Genomic DNA, 17510 nt, shown 5'->3' with positions numbered 1-17510 from the left:
CCTATCATAATTGCGAGCATGCGGTCATGATAAATTTCAGTGCACACGGTTCGCCTGCCAAGTTCAGTTGCCGTCGTGCCCCGACAGGAAATAAGATGATGGATGCAGCTCCCGCCACAAGCGCTCTCGGAGGGAGGCTTCCAACAACCTAGCAGCTATCTGCAAGTAATAGATATGCCTTGTTGGACAGCAATATGTTTTGCGACTGCATTTCTATCCCCCCCCCCCCCCCCAACCCTTCTTCCGTAACACGATTTTTGCTAGCAGGTAAAAAAAAACAACCGTTGGTACATTTGTAATCAAATAAACATGGCATAAATTCAAGTCTCTTTTTTTCTAAACATTGCATTATGTGGTCAATGAAGCGGATAATGTACGGGGCTATTTTTCTTGCCTTTCCGTGGTATGTTGGGGTAGATTTCGCATCAAGGAATTTCCACTTCAACGAAATTTTCCACACGTCCAGTCAATTTTGTTGTAGCAGTCACAACTGTACGTATAGAGTGACGCGTTTAGCTGATGCGCTGGGCTAAGGTGGATGGAAGTGTTAGGGAATGGCCTTTGTACTGCATTGAACGTAACTAAATGGCCAATGCTGGTGCTAATCTAGTTTGGTTATTGCTCTGGGAGATGGTGTGATAAGGGTGTAGTGCCATTCGGCAGGCATTGCCAAAGATTCAGCTGGCTGCAATCACAAATGCAGCTTGACGACTAGGTGCAGAGGATGTGTTCCACTTTAACACTTTGTCCGAATGGCTGCCTTTTGCTGTTGATGCAACTGCTGTTTCAGTATGCCTCGGGCCGTGCTTCCACCAACTGAGCACGTTGCCTGCATGCAGCATGGTTGTTGCCAGACGTGCAGTTCGGTGATATCACTCAGCATGAGCAGGCAAATTTCAAGGCAGCAAAAATATAACGCTTTATTCCCGGTTACCCTGCACAATGGTGAAAGGGTGATGTGTGCACAGTAAATATACATTGACACAATGAAAATATACGCTAAATGTCATAAACACCTCTACCTGGCAAAGAAAAGGCAATGCCAAGCATGTAAAAATAATGTCACGAGTGCAACTTAAAGTGTAGACACTGCGCCATATCAACAGTGTAATCACTATATGCAACAAGCCTTGGCTTTTGCAGAAGCCATTGTGGAGGCATTATTTGAATGTCTCATGTGTGCTAGGTGTCAGCGTGAGCCAGTGTCGAGATCTCGCACATTGCAGCAAGCAAGCATAATTTGGGCTCTGAATGACCGGCAAAGCAACGGGTGCACAGCGGAACATCACTTGTGCTGGATCAGAATTGACTGTCTTGGGTGACAAGGGCAAATGGCCGGCTGGTTCACTTATTCTACCTACTTTGACGATTTGCCTTTCAAAACACGCTCACGCCCACTTATGGCAGAAAAAAAATATCTATAAAAAGTGGTTCAGAATGGTTCTCTTAACACTTATAGAAGCCCAAATGTGTGTAAACCAAAACTAAAACAAATGCTACGCATAATAGGTTGCTCCTTGCTGTGCTACCGACCTCAGAAGTTCACAAAACATTGCGGCATGAGCATTTGGCTACCCACCACAAACGAAATAAATTATAACAAAGGCAAAGTTGCAAGCAAACTTGAACAGGCTGACTCTTAAAATTAAAAGCCATGTTATAGGAGCCGTGCTTTCGAGTGTCCATACACATCGACCTCCACATGGCAGGCAGTCACCCGCTTACAGCTCCTCTATTTGCAGCCTGCACAGACTTCGGCTTTCTCAGCACCACACCATCTTCACGACAACTTCCAGCCACCGGCATCTGTAGTGAGTTGCGTAAACCCAATTCCCCAGCTGCAACCAACGCACAGAGGCCTTTTTTTTTTTTTTTTCTAGCGAAGAATCAAAAGCTGAATTCATGATCTGACTGTGCACCAGCCACAGCTGGTATAGGTAAATGTACAAACAATCCACACTCGTGGACTGGCTACAATGACTCCTGGTGCAATGCTGCAGCACTGGGCACAGCTGACACAAGACCGCATTGTTATCACAGTACAGCAGGCAACAGATGCTTCAATCCCTATTTACACGAGGCACGTGCAGACTGCATGTTTCCACTCCGCATCGACCTTGGTGGGACCACCTGCTGGGCTCACTGGGCAGCTGCAGAGGCAGCCAGGAGGGCAGGACTGCCACTGAACTGGTTTGGCATCAGCACAGCTCCACCCATATGCCAAATTGATCATTGCAGCAATAAATAAGCACCCTGTTCCGCATTACTGCTGCAGAGGATACACAAAAGGGGGGGGGGGGGACTATATACAGTGATAGGGAAATTCACGATGAACGTTGTGAGTAAAACATAAGGCCTGCATCAGTCATCACCGTAAACACACTGCGTGGACAAAGGTGCAATTGTTGTCTGCATGGTTGGTTGTTCTCTTTTCATTTATCTCATCAAAATTGCTACTGGTGGTTTCCAGTTGGAAAGCAAACGAAATCTAGACAAAACTGAGCAGTCGTGACACTGCACGCCAAATATGCATTCGCAGCCTAACTTGTAAATACATTATACTGAGATAGTATGCCTATGAGCAATATTCAAACAATTAAGTTTATCAAAAAAACCATTAAGCTGCAGCCAATTACACCATTGCAGCAATAGCTTAACTAACATTAAATTATTCTGCTGACATAATAGGCGAGCCGTCCTGCACCAGGTGGGAGCAATGACTGACACTTGTTCTGCCGAAAACTGGCGGGCTCGTCCGCTGCGAGGAGCGAGCACCATGTGGCCCCGAGTCCCGTCAGTGGGGGGTGAAGAGCAGGCCGGTGATGGCGCCCACGCCGAGGATGATGGAGAGCAGCTTGGGCAGGCGGTTGCGTCCGTGGCTCATCTCGTGGGGCAGCACCTCGAAGAAGGTGACGTAGAGGAAGGTGCCGCAGGCCAGGCTCTGCAGGCAGCCGTCGAGGAAGGCCATGTGGGAGGCCTCCTCCTGCACCAGCAGCAGGGCCAGCACCATGCCCAGGGGCGCCATCAGCGAGAAGGCCAGGCCGCTGACGGCCACGCCCACGCGGCCCAGCCGGCTGTGCACCAGGTTCAGGCCCAGGGTGAAGGCCAGGATGCCCTTGTGGATGCTCACGGCTGCCAGCAGCTGCAGCAGCAGCGTCACCGAGGGCTGCAGGCCCAGGGCGATGCCCTCGAACACCGAGTGCATGGACAGGGACACCACAAGCACCACTGAGCGCAGGCTCGAGTGCGAGTTAGGGTCCCCGTGCACCGACTGTGCCACGTGCCCCTCCCCCTCGTCGTCCTCGTCCTCCGTGCCGCTGCCGTCGTGCAGCCCATGGTGCACGTGGCCGTCCACGCGCGAGGCCGCCTGCTGGACACTGCCGTAGTTGGGTCGGGGCACGCTCGCACCCAGCGAGGACGACGCCACGGACACGGGCGTGCTAGACCTCCCGTGGGTTTCCTTCCAGGAAAGGGCCACCTGTGGGGTTCGTGGGAGCGCCTTAAGAGTAAAGCCTGGCTGCACAAAGATTCCACACATATTTCGTGGGCCTTCTCACCCTTGTTAAGTCTTAACGGCCACCAAAAAGTACGCTATAGGATCCGCTTCCAACACTTCCACGTGCCCATTATGCAAACAAGTGCTAGCTTATCACGAATAAAGGCAGCGTTAGGGCAACAGCACTACACTGATAATATGCTCTGGTTCACGTGACCATCAGGTTCTGTCACGTGAACGTCACGTGACCATCAGGTTCTGTATTATTGTATCGCCTACATTCACTCGTGTATGGTTAACCCTACAACTTCTTTTCCATTTTCTTATTTGGGAGAAGTTTAGCTCACTTCGTGCACTGCCTTTGAGTTGGAGGTGCACTGTTACACAAAGAAGGACTGGTACCTCCAGCGCATTTATTTCGCACACGGGGACATTGGGGGACTGCGTGAACAACCAGCTGCTCCTTCGTGGCACCGTGACCCACCCACGGAGGTGTCTGCCCTCCAGTCTCCCTCGGAGTCTTATCACACGCACTAGTGAGGGTGCGGTGTCCTGCCCTGCATTGACATGCACTGCCATGGCGAAGAAGCTGATGATGCCCATGCTCTGCCCTTGCACTGAGGGAAGAACAAGAAGTAAGCTGTGGCCCCAACCTCCAGTGAAGAGGAAGAAGCTGTGTAGGGCTCTCCCATGGCCGACTTGTAGATAGTGTAAATACGTTGCTCATATCTTCCATTCTTTGTGTCATCTGCCCTGCCGCCCGCCACCATGTAACAATCAATACAGGAGGCGAAACACCCGTTGCGACAGACACACAATGCCACAATGAAAACCGACACGGATTATGAAGCTCTGCCACTGCGACAGCAAAGAGATGACAGCAGCACTTGAGGGAAAAAATGATAGTGGCCACAATTCATTCCGTGGCTGCACAGCGAAATGCCAATCTCGATTGGTGCGGAATTTCTTCTCCCACAACAGATGCTACTCGCTTAACCTGCACCAAGTACTTGTGATGTTACCTCGCCACTGCAGTTTCCGCTCCTGTATTGTTCTCACTCTGTGCATTACACTTGCGTCTAGCCATGGCAACCTTCCCTTCTATTAAAGATCTCGTGAAGGGAGAATGTATCTGCTTTCGCCCTGTTTTATCTGCTTGAACAACCTCTTAAAAACATACATCCAAAATGCTTTTGCAACTCATAGCTTCTGGAATTTTTGAGATCTCTCTGAAGTGATTGTTTAGGCACACCTCAATTAACCATGTGATATCGTCGGTGGGCAGCGCAACCAGTGGTGACGTCAGGGAACATTCTAGGGTTAGGTAGTTGTTGATTAGTTGTTCTTACCCAGGGCATGATTTTAAAAAATATTTTAAATATTTAACCTTTTTTTTTAAACTGATCAGGAGATTCGACCTGTATTATCTCGTGAGGCAGGGAATTCTATTCCTCAGTGGTCCTCGGAAGAAAGCAATACTTGAGGGTCACACAAATTGGTCTGTCTGGATTGCTGCTTCTCAGTTTACGGGAATATTGTTGCTACAGGTATCACTGGGGGTTGACTCCTTGCAAATGATTCTTCAGCAGGTAAATGCATTCTAGTCTGGCTAGTTCGCATTGCTCTGAATGGTTTGGTAGGTGTGGTTGATTTAAAAGATGAGTTACACAATCTGAATTTATATCTGGTGAAAACAAATGTAGCCATCCAGTGTTGAATGTTTCCGAATTCATCCGTCTAGTACTTCTTGAAAGGGTCACACACAGCATATGCATATACAGTAGAACCCCAATTACACGACTTTCTCAACACGAAAAAGCGTCATAAAACGCAGGCGTTGTACAATCCGGACAACATTAGTTATGCCTATAAATACAGTTTCGCGCGACATATTTGCAAGAAACTTCAACATAAACTACCAACTAATGCTTTGCAGGGCTCGGGGAGCCGAATCACTAAAAAAGTAAACGCAAAAAGAATAATGGAGTGCAGGTACCAATCCATTATATTAAAGTGAACCTTGTACCGCAGTCCGCCACTGCGATTCCCGCCAGCATGCGCTTACGACAAACACACGTGGAAGCCTAAGCCTGCCAGTGTAACCTCGGTGGCAATTCACTTCTCAGTGGGAGAAGTGAACACCTGCACACCGCCCCTGCGACCGCTGCGCAACAAGACAAGAGGAGATGCCAGCGAGGAGAGGGGAAAGGAACAACTGTGCAGGGGAGCGGGCGCCTGCTCGAGGGGAGGGAAGCGAGAGGCGAGACGGAGAGGGAAGCTATTCCGGAGAGAACCCACTGAGCGGGCTCAAGGAACGCGGAACAGGCTCGCGACAATTTCGTTTTGTCCGCCGGTCGGTCGCACACTTAGCATTGGTCGTCGGATAACGCAGGTCAGGCATGAAATCGCGTTGGATAACCGAGGTTTTTAATGCACTAATTTCACCGGGACTCAACTGGTCCAGCGTAATGGGTTGTCGTAAAATGCGGGGACATATAACTGGGGTTCCACTGTACTAAAGATATGCTAACAATAATAGGCTGCAGTATTACCACTGAGAGGTAAGGGTTTTAGGTAAGGGTAAGAAAGGTAAGAGTTTTTTTTTTTTTGCAGACACAACTTATGTTCGGTACATAAACCAGTTATTTATGTGCTTTTATCCACCTTAGGACACGGCAATACCTAAGTGTTTAAAATGTTCTTATATTGTATTGCACTGCATTGTATAGGCTTCTCAACTAACTTGTAGTCCAAAGAAGGCACATTTCTGGCTCTTTAAGTTATTCTACCAAACACTGTTCTATCACAAAAAATTTTCATGTCTCACACCAGTCACTCAGATCTCAAAACTGAAATTAAGATTACTTGATCATTATGACATTGCTTGACTGATTATGATTGATTTGATTATGGGGTTTAACGTGCCGACGCTACATAGGCGATGAGGCGTGCTGTAGTGGAGGGCTCCAGATTAATTTTGACCACCTGGGGATCTTTAGCGTGCGCCGATATCTTGATCACACGAGCATTTTCGCTTTTCACCTCCATCAGAAAAGCGGCCGAAAATCCAACCCATATCTTGGGGCTGAGCCGCACAACATCCTAGCCACTGAGCCACCGTGGCGGGTATTCTGACATATATCACTTTTGAACAGCACTCATCTGCAAATAGCTGAACAGTAACAATGGAGTATATTTTAACAAAATTGTTTACATAACATAAAAAAGGGATGGGACCAAGCAGAGGGACCACTCAATAAAATTACAGCCCATGTGGAAAACAAATGAGCTGCTGTGCTTTTGATGGTTGAGGGTAACAAAAAAAGTTTTCATCAACGCTGGTTGCAGTAAACTTTCCGTATTATCCGTTAATTTTTTCCTTGAGAATTATATTGGATGCCTAGCCACTGTGTTTATCACACTTGGCATGCCTTGAAACAGCTATTTTTGTTAATCTGCTGGAACACACAGTGCCACATACGGGGTGTGGCCTTTGGTTATAGCCTGTGGCTAGCGATGCACTTGTGGCATGGGCCGAACCAACGGCCCTGATTCAGGGGCGGATCCAGCCACTCATTTTAGGGGGTGCGGTCACTTGAAGTACAAATGAAGAGGGGGAGGGTGACTTGTTTTTAGTAGTTACTATTATCAAAGGAACCTCGTCAGAGCATAAATACTGTTAATTTTTGCTCACAGTGGTTCTACTCATTTGTTGTAATCAGTTTTCTAATCTTAATGAATTTCAAGAAATACTACAAATATCCGGCTACCATACTTCAGATGTAGGCACATTTTGCTGTGCTAAGCCTTTGTTAGGAATTGGGTTGCGTGGCCGGTGCGAACACGGGTTGGTGTCGTGCCGGGCAGTCATCAGGACAAGTTGATGTGAGAAAGAACGCTGTCTTTATACAAGTATTTACATTATCCCGATCACAGTGAACAGGCAAGGCGCTTTCCGGTGCACCGGCACCATATTAAATGAGCCGGTTGACGTCCAATCATTTTCCCTCTTTCCACGTGGTCACCAGAATTCCACTAATTCTTGGATATTTCCGGGGTCATAATGATGAGCACATACCTGCACTTCAAAAGTGAATGTCCCATTTATAACCAAGCATTACTGCAGATACAGTGGGAGTTCATGTACGAGACTGCAGAAACAATGCCACAGAAATATGTGCAGCTAGAGCACCACGACGTCTGGTTGGTAGATTTGGGAACTTCTACTGAAAGTTCTAATGTGAGCAATCCAATGCTACAACACAAATTCCAACCTCCGTCGTCCACGATTTCCGTTAGCGAAGCGATCAATAACTTTTTCACAGTCAACAGGGATGTCTCTGTGCGTATGTAGCAAGGCGAGGCCGGTCAGGCGTGTCTCACTCATCTATGATCGCAGCCATGTCTTTAAGCAGCAGAGCGTAGAGAAGGATCTTTCGACGCTGGCGACGCTGACAGGGAGAGTGGCCAGTATTTGTAGTAGTGCTTTGATCGAAGGAAAGATGTCGACGTCACACATGCAGAATGCGTCAACAGCAGTTGCAGAGATGTCGGCTCCTTGTTCTCTTTCACGCTTCCACTTTTCCCGCCATAGCCGCAGTTCTGCTGCAATAACACTAGCACTTACTGGGCCGTGCCTTATGAGCGATCCTTACCGCTGGGCAATCTGCTTGACTACTTTTGCTTCGTATTCTGATGCTATGGTACTCAGCAGCTGGGACGGCAAAAATAGGAAGAGCTCACAAACTCCAAAAGTATCATCATTGAATCTCCATTTCAGGTCTGCCAACACATTATCCAGTAGAGGAATATACACTGATGTCCTGAAGAAGCTCTCTGGATCAAACGCTGGAGTGTTAGACCTGTATGACTGTCTTTTCGTGATGCGAGGGAGCCGCAGCTCTGTTTCAAGTTCGTCCGCTAGCGCGACGGCTTTCTCGTAGAGAGGTGTGAACGCCTCTTCACTGTCACGCCTTTGAGCAGTGAGGGCAGCTACAGTGTCTGTCAGCGTATTCCTTGCTGTATGCACATCAACGCACTCCTTCTGGTAGAGACAACTCAACAGAAGCGTGTGAGCCAAAAGGTCCGAGAGGCAAACTATCGCCATTATGAACTCACCATCGCCAACGGCGACGCGGAGCGTCCTTCCATTTGCAGCGCTTTGAAGCTCCTTCCAGTTGGCGACGGCGTCAAGAGCTTTCGCCACGAATGTCGCTCCACCCATCTCGTCTTGCAAAGGCTTTTCAGCTGGTAGCCAAGTGTGTTCTTTAATACACTGTTTCGTTTTGGTGAGGCGGTGAAGAAGGAAATTACCTCCTTCATAACCCCCACCGCATCCCTAACGGCTTGAACGCGCGATGACTTCGAGATCGACAAGTTGAGTGCGTGGTTAAAACACGGAGAGTGACCTGCTTTTGTGACACACCGCTTAATTTCTGACACGGCGCCACGCAGCTCTGACACCATGAGGCTGCATCCATCTGTAGCTATGCCGACGCACCTGCCGAAGTCGAATTGTAGGTCCTTCAGCATCTTCAGAACCCGCTCACCAAGTACTCTTCCTGTCAGGATAGGCTCAGTTATGTTGGCGTCGACAGCATGGCTGTCATTGCGAGGGTCAACAAATTGGAAAAAGTCCTCTCGTGCAGCGTTCTCGTGTACATAGCGCAGAGCAAGACTTAGCTGCGACGTGTGAGATACATCGGTTGTTTCGTCGAACATAATGCTGTAGACGCCCGACTCGTGCACCCACTGAATAAGGGTAGCAAGAACCTCTTCTCCACAGCACTTGATCAATTCGTTCTGAGTCGTCTTGTACGTGGCTCGAGATGATGTGCTGGCAAGGTGCTTCTGAAGTTCAGTGTCCCCGCTTGATACTCGAAAGCGCAGAAGCTCGCGGAAATTGCCCTCATTCAAAGTCATTGAGGCCTCATTTGACCGCTCAAGTAGTCTTCCGTCGTCTCGATGCCCACGAAATGGTATGTTTTGGCGCCCTAGAAAGATGATAGACGTTATAATTGGGACCAGGCTGTTTCGGTTCTCGTTCACTTGATGTAGACACTGATTGCTGATTTGGTTGGCTACGTCTTTTTCGGGTGCCTTCAGACGTGCGAGAAATTTCTCCCCAGCCTGGATTGCTTCATTGTGGTACTTGCTTGCTTCATGTACAGAAAGATCGCCGTCCTTTCCCAGAAGTTTCGCAAAGGATGTGAGTGGCTTGGTGACCAGTTTTTGGAGGGGGACATTTTTCTGGTAGCCTCCCATCGCACCTGTTACGAACAAAACGCAGTACTTGCAGTGCAGGCCCCTGCTATAATCGGGCAGGACAAGCCACTTGAACTTGTTTAAATGCGACCGACTTACGTATCGCATCTCATTTTTGCCGTTTTTCCGGTGAAGTGAGAATGGAAAACTGTAGTTATCCGGAGGGCACCAATGCGTTTCCAACAAACGCCGTTTAGTGTAGTCATCGACTTTCCTACCGATGAACTTTCCTATGTCACTCGAGAATTCCGCGGAGATGCTCGTAGATACCACGTCCAATCTTTCGCTTTCAAATTCGGTAGTCTGGTCGCATGGAGAAGAAAGGGGTGAACATTCGCCTTGCAGAGGTAGCGATGCGCTACATGCTGCCGACCGGGGAAGAATACAGGTGTTAGCGTATTTCTCGTCCAGTCGTAGCGTTGGTACAACTGCTGATGAGGTGGCCTGTTCCGTGCCTTCGACTGCAACATGTAGGGGTTTCTTAGCAGCAGGAAGGAAGAACTTGTCGATCTTCTGCGAACTTGCCCTCTTCATTCTTCAGAGAGAGCTTTGGGGTTGAAAACAGATGAAAGAAAATGTGATAGTCCAATGCTGTCGGTGTACATGAGAAGCCGCAATTGCGAGCTTCATGTTTTAAGATGCTTCATGTATCAATATGCAGAATACAAAAAGTAATATTTGCTGACCTGACGATAGAACAAGAACTCATGACTTAAAGCCACATCCTAGAATCTGTACAAGAGTATATGAGCATTTAAATTACTAACAGGGGAGCTTACCCATGAAAAGAAAATTCTTCGAACAATAAATGGATACACACAGGAGATTGCGCAAGCACTGCTCCACTTACTCATCTTCAATTGGGCGTGGCATCGTTTTAACAAGTAAAACAGAGCGAGAGCAACTTCAACGTGCAGAAGCATCACAGACGACGAAAATTAGCAAACGGCGCAGTGCTTAGGTATATTTACGTAAACCTTACAGGGGACTTTCAGCGGAATACTTTAAAAAGAACTGTTCATCATGTAATCGAAAGAATGAATCACAAAGCGCGTAGCGACATGATGTCGTGCTAAGCTTGAGCAAGAGATGCTGTATCGGCTTGCGATAATCAAATCGCTTGTACTTTAGCAAAATTATTTCAGTCTATGTGACGTTGCTTCACTGCCTTTGAAACTCCCCAGCATAAAATCGTGGGCAGTGTTCATTTCATCAATATGAAACAACACATGCTCGTATTCTTTGTAAACGCATGCTTAGAAAAACGTACCTTGAAGTTTTATCATATGAATAACCTATACTGCTGCAAAAAGTACTTAATTCAATCACTGATGCATATCGTCGTAGCGGGTTCTATAGGATTTTGGTACATTCCTCGTAACTGCGTTAGAAGGGTCAGTATAGTAACTACAACATCCAGGGTATGCTTGGCTGAATACTGGCATGACTGGCATCTTGAATACTGCAGCTAGCAATGATAGGCACGTTTCAAGTCTTCTTGTACTCAAAAACGAAACAATTAAGAGGTGCGGGTATCAAATCTAAAGTTCTAAACGCAAGCTATATATTTGCGCGTGGCCAACGCTTACCTCGAGTCGTCAGGATGGGTCAAGTGGCTACTACAGTACCAGTCGTCAGATTCATGCGACTCGGCCGACGAAATCACGTGCTGGTCATGTAGTGAGCACGTGAGTGTTTCGTCACCTTCGACTACATGTCACATCTCCTTCAACTTGTGCCGCAGTACTGAACCAACTGAACCACCGAACCTTCTTGCCTCGTCGGCTAAAGAATGACGATAAAAGCGTACACACCGATCGGTTGCTGGAACTCAAGTGTCTTTATTAAGCGAAGAGGAATGGTGACCCCCCCCCCTTCCCTGGTCCGCGATGCCGCGGCAGCGCAGGCGTGGAACACAATATCTCACGTGTCATACATCCGGCGGGTCAGGTAACGCGAACCGCCTGAGCAACCGTGAGAAAGGCACCTTCAGTGAGCCGTGAAGTGCGCGTCCACTACACTTCTGTTTATTTTGATGGAAAAAAACACAGCGGTCAGAGCGGCTGTAGCAATCCCGGCTACGCAGCGGCGGCCGCTGCTCTTTTTGTTTCAATCTCCTGAACGACAGCATGCGCGAAGAAAGTGGGGGCAGAGAGAAAGCCCAAGCACGGCTGCTCCCCCCGCCGCTCCGCGAAGCTGTCGATTAACTTGCGCCGGTTCACGGCTGGTGCACCTGCAGCTCCTCGGTTTGTGAGGGTAAACCGTGCTTGCCTAGCTCGGTTTGCGATAACCACGGTTAGGAGACTAACTTCGGTTATGCCTGCCGTGTAGCTACCTCTCAAGCCGTGAAGGCCGACCATAACAGCCGTTCTAGCCATTCGGCTTCCTCTGCGGTTAGGGCAGTCGTGTCGGGGCAACCTGACCAAGGAGGTGGCCACAGGCACTGAAGGGAGGGGGGAGAGGGGGCGATGTTGACACAGGCTTTGGGGGGGGGGGGCGATCGCCCCTACCGCCCCCCCTCTGGATCCGCCACTGCCCTGATTCCGTGAAGAGGGGGCTCACCTGTTCGATGACGAGGACAAGCAGCAGCCCGAGGATGCAGAGGAACTCGGTGAGCGGGAAGCTCAGCACACTGCCCCACTGCACGAGGACCCCCTTGGAGAGCTGGCTGCGGGCCTCGGGCAGCAGGTGCAGCAGGCACGTGGCCAGGAAGACGCCCCCACCAAAGCAGCTCACCAAGGAGATGGCCGTCTGGTACGCATGCCTGGTGGGGAATGGCTGGCTCAGGTCAAACGTTCAACTACAAAGCCAGAGCCCTTAATCTGCTACGTGCTTTCATGCCACAGAATATTGGGCTCACCCCGCCCCCCTTGAACATCAACGAGGACATTATTTTCAAGTAGTCTGTCCTGTGCGTTTGCTTATTTGTTGAAATAGTTACTCATTTTTTGACAATACATATTTGGCTGCCTCCAAGTTGCCTTGCTGCATGGATACGCTTTGCATGCAGCCCCGCCGGAGGAATAAAAAAGTGCCTGGACATACATGCAGATGGCTTGCACGTGACTGTTTCAACTTCAGGTTGGCATTATACCATTCTACTGAAAGAAAAAGAAAACTTGAACTAACCTAGCTGCTTGTTTTCGGGGGAGGGGGGCGTTGTGGAGGTGTACAGGTTTGTGAGAAATCGCGGCAAGGAAACACTCAACAACGCAACTGCACCTGTGCGTGCTGTTTGAGCAGCGATACTGCGCCACCCGCAGCAACAAAAAAAAAAAAAAATCTCCAAAGTGCTTACACAACCGGTGAAAGTGGAACGCGACTCCGGAAACGCACTCTCCGCTACAGCTACCTCGCGCAGCTGAGGGGTCTCACGTGAAACGTGACGTGCGCCACTCGTCGCTTACTCACCTGCGCCGTGGATCCCGCATGTTCCGAATGTGGCCGTACAGCACCAGAGGCAGAAACACCATCACCGCCGAAAACGCGAAGAACACGAACACCAGGAGGTATTTGAGCGGTAGAAGCTCCATGGCCAAGCGCCGAGACCCGAACGCGGCGTGAGCTTCACCTCGGCGGCGGTTCCTCCACCTGCGCTGGACAGCGGCTGCTTCGAGCGACTCGGGCGCGTGACCAACATGGGAAGTTTATGCACACGCAACGCCGGATGTAATTGGGAAAAACGCTGGCGAAGCGCACGGCACAAAACACACGTTTTCCAGAATCTAATCACTGCCTCTCGCCAAGCGATGCATTGCAAACTAACATGCGATGCGACAGCGGCATAAAATAATTGGTCTCACGCAAGACGGCTACCTAATGCCGATAGAGACTTGTCTAAACAGTCATTAGCTGTAAGGTCACCAGGCCCGATCTCTATGGTTAGCTTGAAAAGCACCCATGCATTACGTGGCGCCATGGGCGCGTTATTCACTTACCGTAGTTGTTTTCTTTTTTTCGACACTGACCAAGGATAAGTTCAAGTCAGTGTCATTGCAGCCGTGTTGTTAGCAGAAGTCCCGAGAAGCGAGGTGCTCCGGTGCTAAACATTTGGCACGCGCTCATCGCACAACCTCGAAACACACTGTTGCGGGCAGGCATAGCAACGGTGTCGTTGAACTTTGGGCCAGCTGTCGTCACACTGTTTCATGTCAGCGCGAAGAGTTCGTGCATCGGCAATTTCATGAAATATATCCGCCGGATTATTGCTAGTCTCAGATGGCACAACATACAATTCTGCGGCACTGCGCCGCGGCATTTGCAGCAGCTGTTTACGTTGTGCAACTAGAAATCTTAGTTACTGATGATGATGACTAAAGGTTCCCACCTTTGAATCTTATATCTCTTTTAACTTTGAAGTTTATATCTCTTGTTTTTGTTTTAGCAACGTCGCTACCTATTATTGCTACCTATTATTGTAATGACCCTTGATAATCTTCTTTCCTGTTATTTCCTAAAGCTATACGCCTCGAGCGCGGCCTGTAGGGGCGCCACTGAAATCCCCCTAGCGGCCCGTTTCGAAAGCGAGCGCGGGAGTCCCCGGCCCGCTCCCCTCTGTCGCCGTTGCTTTTGGGGCTCCTTCAAGACAGCGATTTACCGTTTGTCCGCGTTCGAAATACCGAATAACGTGGAGCAGGCACTCTGTTTGCAAGCGTGGTGTGTTCACGACAGTATAAACGTTTATGACGCGATCTTAGTGAGACGTATATGAGCGCCGGGCGTGTGTCACAGGCCGGCGTCCCGAAGCCAGCGTTTGCATGCAGCTGATTTCAATTCCGCTGCCCTGAAATTTAGTGGCAGTGTCTCCGTAAGCAGTGTTTCCTCCGATGGTCATGTAGCGGCCATACACACTATGATGTAAATCGACTTTGTGCACTTACAAAATCCAGCGGAGCACTCATACCTGCAGCTGACAGCACGCAAGTTACGCCTGCCAATATCACATATCAGATATTGATCAGTACAATGAACAAGCCAATGCGGCATAAATTTCACAAACATTGTACCAAAGAAGTACGATGGATAATGCAACATTACACTCCGGAGTCAGCACACGACGACAAATTTAATGCTGTGTCGTCTTGTCCCGAGGTGAGGGCTCGCAAAGATTCATCTGTTACATTTATCCTCCACAGAAGCGCGAAGATGGGCTTATAGAGTAATCCGCGTCCGTGTCCAAACTCTTCTTCGAAACATCGTCATATGACACAGGGAGACTGCAGCATCTAGCATAAACCGAAATCAGAGACTCTTATCAGATACGACACTCTTCCAACGAGGCCGTGTGTACGAGATTTCGGCGCACGTTAAGGATCTCCAGGTGGTCAAAATTAATCCGGAGCCCTCTACTACGGCGTGCCTCATCGTCTCCGTTTCGTCGCGCGTTGAACCCTGAAATCAATCAATCAACTCTTCCAACGACACCTCGTATCGCTTGTGAACTGCCTACCCTGTAGTGTGTTCGTGTGATTAGTAAAACGTTAATTCGTTGATTTCGCTCCGCATTTGTAAACAACGATAGTTGAGCGTCCTCCTCCTCACCCCCCCCCCCCCCCCCCCATTTCTAGCGAAATAGTGCATTTCGCATGTAGTTGGTCTGGTGAATACTACCTTGCTCAAACAAACGTCTTTAGGATTTCAGAGGCTGCACTTGTTTTTTTTTTTTTTTTTTCATTCCCGTACGACTATTCTATTCATTCCTGACTTGCAGACCATTCATTTTCCCGTGTTTCATTAACATATACCTTGGTTCTTACTATAAGGCATGAGTGGGCACATATCTGACAATGCACAGCCTTTGAGTGTACTTAACATTTTCGCGTGGCTTATACTCCCATAAAAGGCCCAAGTTTTTGTCAGCTATTGGGTTATCACATCCCCGAAACATATTTTTCTACGACGTGCATATTCGAAGCAAAGCCGCTATCTGCGCTGCAAAACGAACCAAGCTCTTACAGTGCCAATATCAGGTCTAAACGAGGCGACAATAAATAGAATTCACTTGTGCTGACGTGTTCGAAGGTGACCGCGGTGATATGCTGCTGCCGTCGCCGACGCCCGCAAGAGCAGCCAAGAAGCGCGCAGAACCGCCTCCCCGGGCAGCTTTTGGTGGCGTTAGAGCGATACCAAGACGCAGCTGTTTTTTTTAAGTGCCCTAAACGTGCAGTTAGCTTACATACGTCCCCATAACAAGTTGTTTAGTGCGCGGAAAGGCAAAGAGAAGCGAAAGAGAACCAAAACACTGCATGACCACCTATCAGCCACGCAGCGCTAATCCCGCAAACGCCGCGGACAAGCGGCGGCAGGCGGCGCAGCGATCGCGAATCTCGAGGCGTATAACCTAAAGTTCCTTCATCGGCTTGCGAGATGGAGGCTCTTTACGATACCCAGTCCGGACCCAGTGCCTCAAATGTAGGCGGACTTTCCCAACTTCGAGCTGGCTGTTACTTTGTGTTTAAAAGCGTTTCCTTGTTTTCTTTTTAACTGCCCCAGATTGCTCGTCTGCCCCGCTAATCATGCATTTTGCCGGCAGCTTTCGCGTAATGTTCCCGCAGACGGCAGCGCCTTCTCTACTGTGAACAAAAGCTTCTAGCTCACTGTACCTTCTCTTCTGCCTTCGTTTCTAGCTTCTTAGGCGCGGAAAAACACGTTGACTTCCACCACACTTTCGCAACGAGCCGCGGATGGCCGGCGGGGCCACTCCCAACCTTTCTTTCTTCAATGGCTCGCACTCTGCCTGGAAATGAGCAAAATGGACCAGAACTGCAACTACCCCACCAACTCGCGAATGCTGTCGCATTGGGATCAACCATAATAAATGCTATAAATGCACCTCCTTTTTTTTTACCACCACCTTTAAACAGAATGTGCGTGGTTACGCAAAACGCAAAACGTCATGGCATGATAACTTCCACTATAATGGCGCTATGCTTTTTTCATACTAGAGATGCAGTGCGCTAGAAGCTTAAGTCTAGTTTACTCAGAGAAGGTGCTGCCACCAGCACGAAGACGACATGAAAGCCAACGTTTTTAGATTAGGTCAGTTTGCAAACTGCGTAGTATTAACTCTATGCAAACTGCGCCTCGAGAGGCGGCACCATTTTGTCGCCATTCCGAGAGGTGGCGCTGGCGTTGCGTTGAGATCTAGTTTGGGGAACGAAGCTCACCCCGGAAGCTCACCCCGGCCATGTGTTTTCGCTGTGCTGTTGACGCTCGCCTGTTCGTCACGTTTGTATTAACGTATTAGCTCTGTGTTGTCATCGTGCATACATATTAAATGCAGAGCATTTCAGTAACTCACGATGTCACCCGCGTTGACGTCCGTAGTCGTAGTCCGCACCCCTCCCCCTACACTATATAAAAAAAATACTATCCGGCGCCTGGATTCGATCCCTCGACCCTGCGGGCGGAACGCAATGTACATGGTGCTCTACCCACTGCGCCACAAATCCGACACAGAATGGGAGGCTACGAACGCGCCTTATATCCTTGACTCATTCAAACTACGTCAAGAAGCTGCTGATGCAACGCATTCACTACCACCAACTCCCCAAACACTAAACGTTAACGCAATACACCCACCCCCTATGCGACGCATTTACTGGAGTCCCCCTCGCGGGGAGATGGGCCCAATTTTTTTAGTGGATCTCTGAAGTGTCGGTGCGGTTTGTTGACGTGCTGCGCGCCGGGCTGCCGTTCGGGGTATGCTTCGGAAGCGGCCAAGTCCGTGCAGCGGCATTTCTTCAAAGCG

At 49.1% G+C, this 17510-nt stretch overlaps 1 protein-coding gene across 1 annotated transcript; it reads right to left on the bottom strand.

The window, feature by feature from the left end:
- Positions 1 to 894: 894 nt before the first annotated feature.
- On the bottom strand, positions 895 to 14061 carry LOC144170780 (zinc transporter ZIP1-like). Its single transcript, XM_077700776.1, has 4 exons — positions 13699 to 14061; positions 13172 to 13351; positions 12323 to 12524; positions 895 to 3478 (listed from the first exon to the last, which is right to left on the bottom strand). The coding sequence occupies exons 2-4, from the start codon at positions 13291 to 13293 to the stop codon at positions 2795 to 2797; spliced, it is 1008 nt and encodes a 335-aa protein (XP_077556902.1). The 5' UTR covers positions 13294 to 13351; positions 13699 to 14061; the 3' UTR covers positions 895 to 2794.
- Positions 14062 to 17510: the final 3449 nt, after the last annotated feature.

This window comes from Haemaphysalis longicornis, unplaced genomic scaffold (assembly GCF_048455015.1).
Source record: "Haemaphysalis longicornis isolate Haplotype H1 unplaced genomic scaffold, Haemaphysalis longicornis Haplotype H1 scaffold_2, whole genome shotgun sequence".
NCBI lineage: Eukaryota > Metazoa > Arthropoda > Arachnida > Ixodida > Ixodidae > Haemaphysalis > Haemaphysalis longicornis.
Note: the sequence above shows the minus strand (reverse complement) of the source record. Positions and strands in the feature narration are given on the sequence as shown.

What these genes read in the sequence shown, in the direction of transcription:
- LOC144170780 (XM_077700776.1), bottom strand. Translation starts at nt 13,293, where the DNA reads ATGGAGCTTCTACCGCTCAAATACCTCCTGGTGTTCGTGTTCTTCGCG. An exon ending in ATGCGGGATCCACGGCGCAG is followed by an intron (nt 12,525 to 13,171) that starts GTGAGTAAGCGA and finishes ATTCCCCACCAG; the next exon opens with GCATGCGTACCAGACGGCCA. An exon ending in TTGTCCTCGTCATCGAACAG is followed by an intron (nt 3,479 to 12,322) that starts GTGAGCCCCCTC and finishes CGAACCCCACAG; the next exon opens with GTGGCCCTTTCCTGGAAGGA.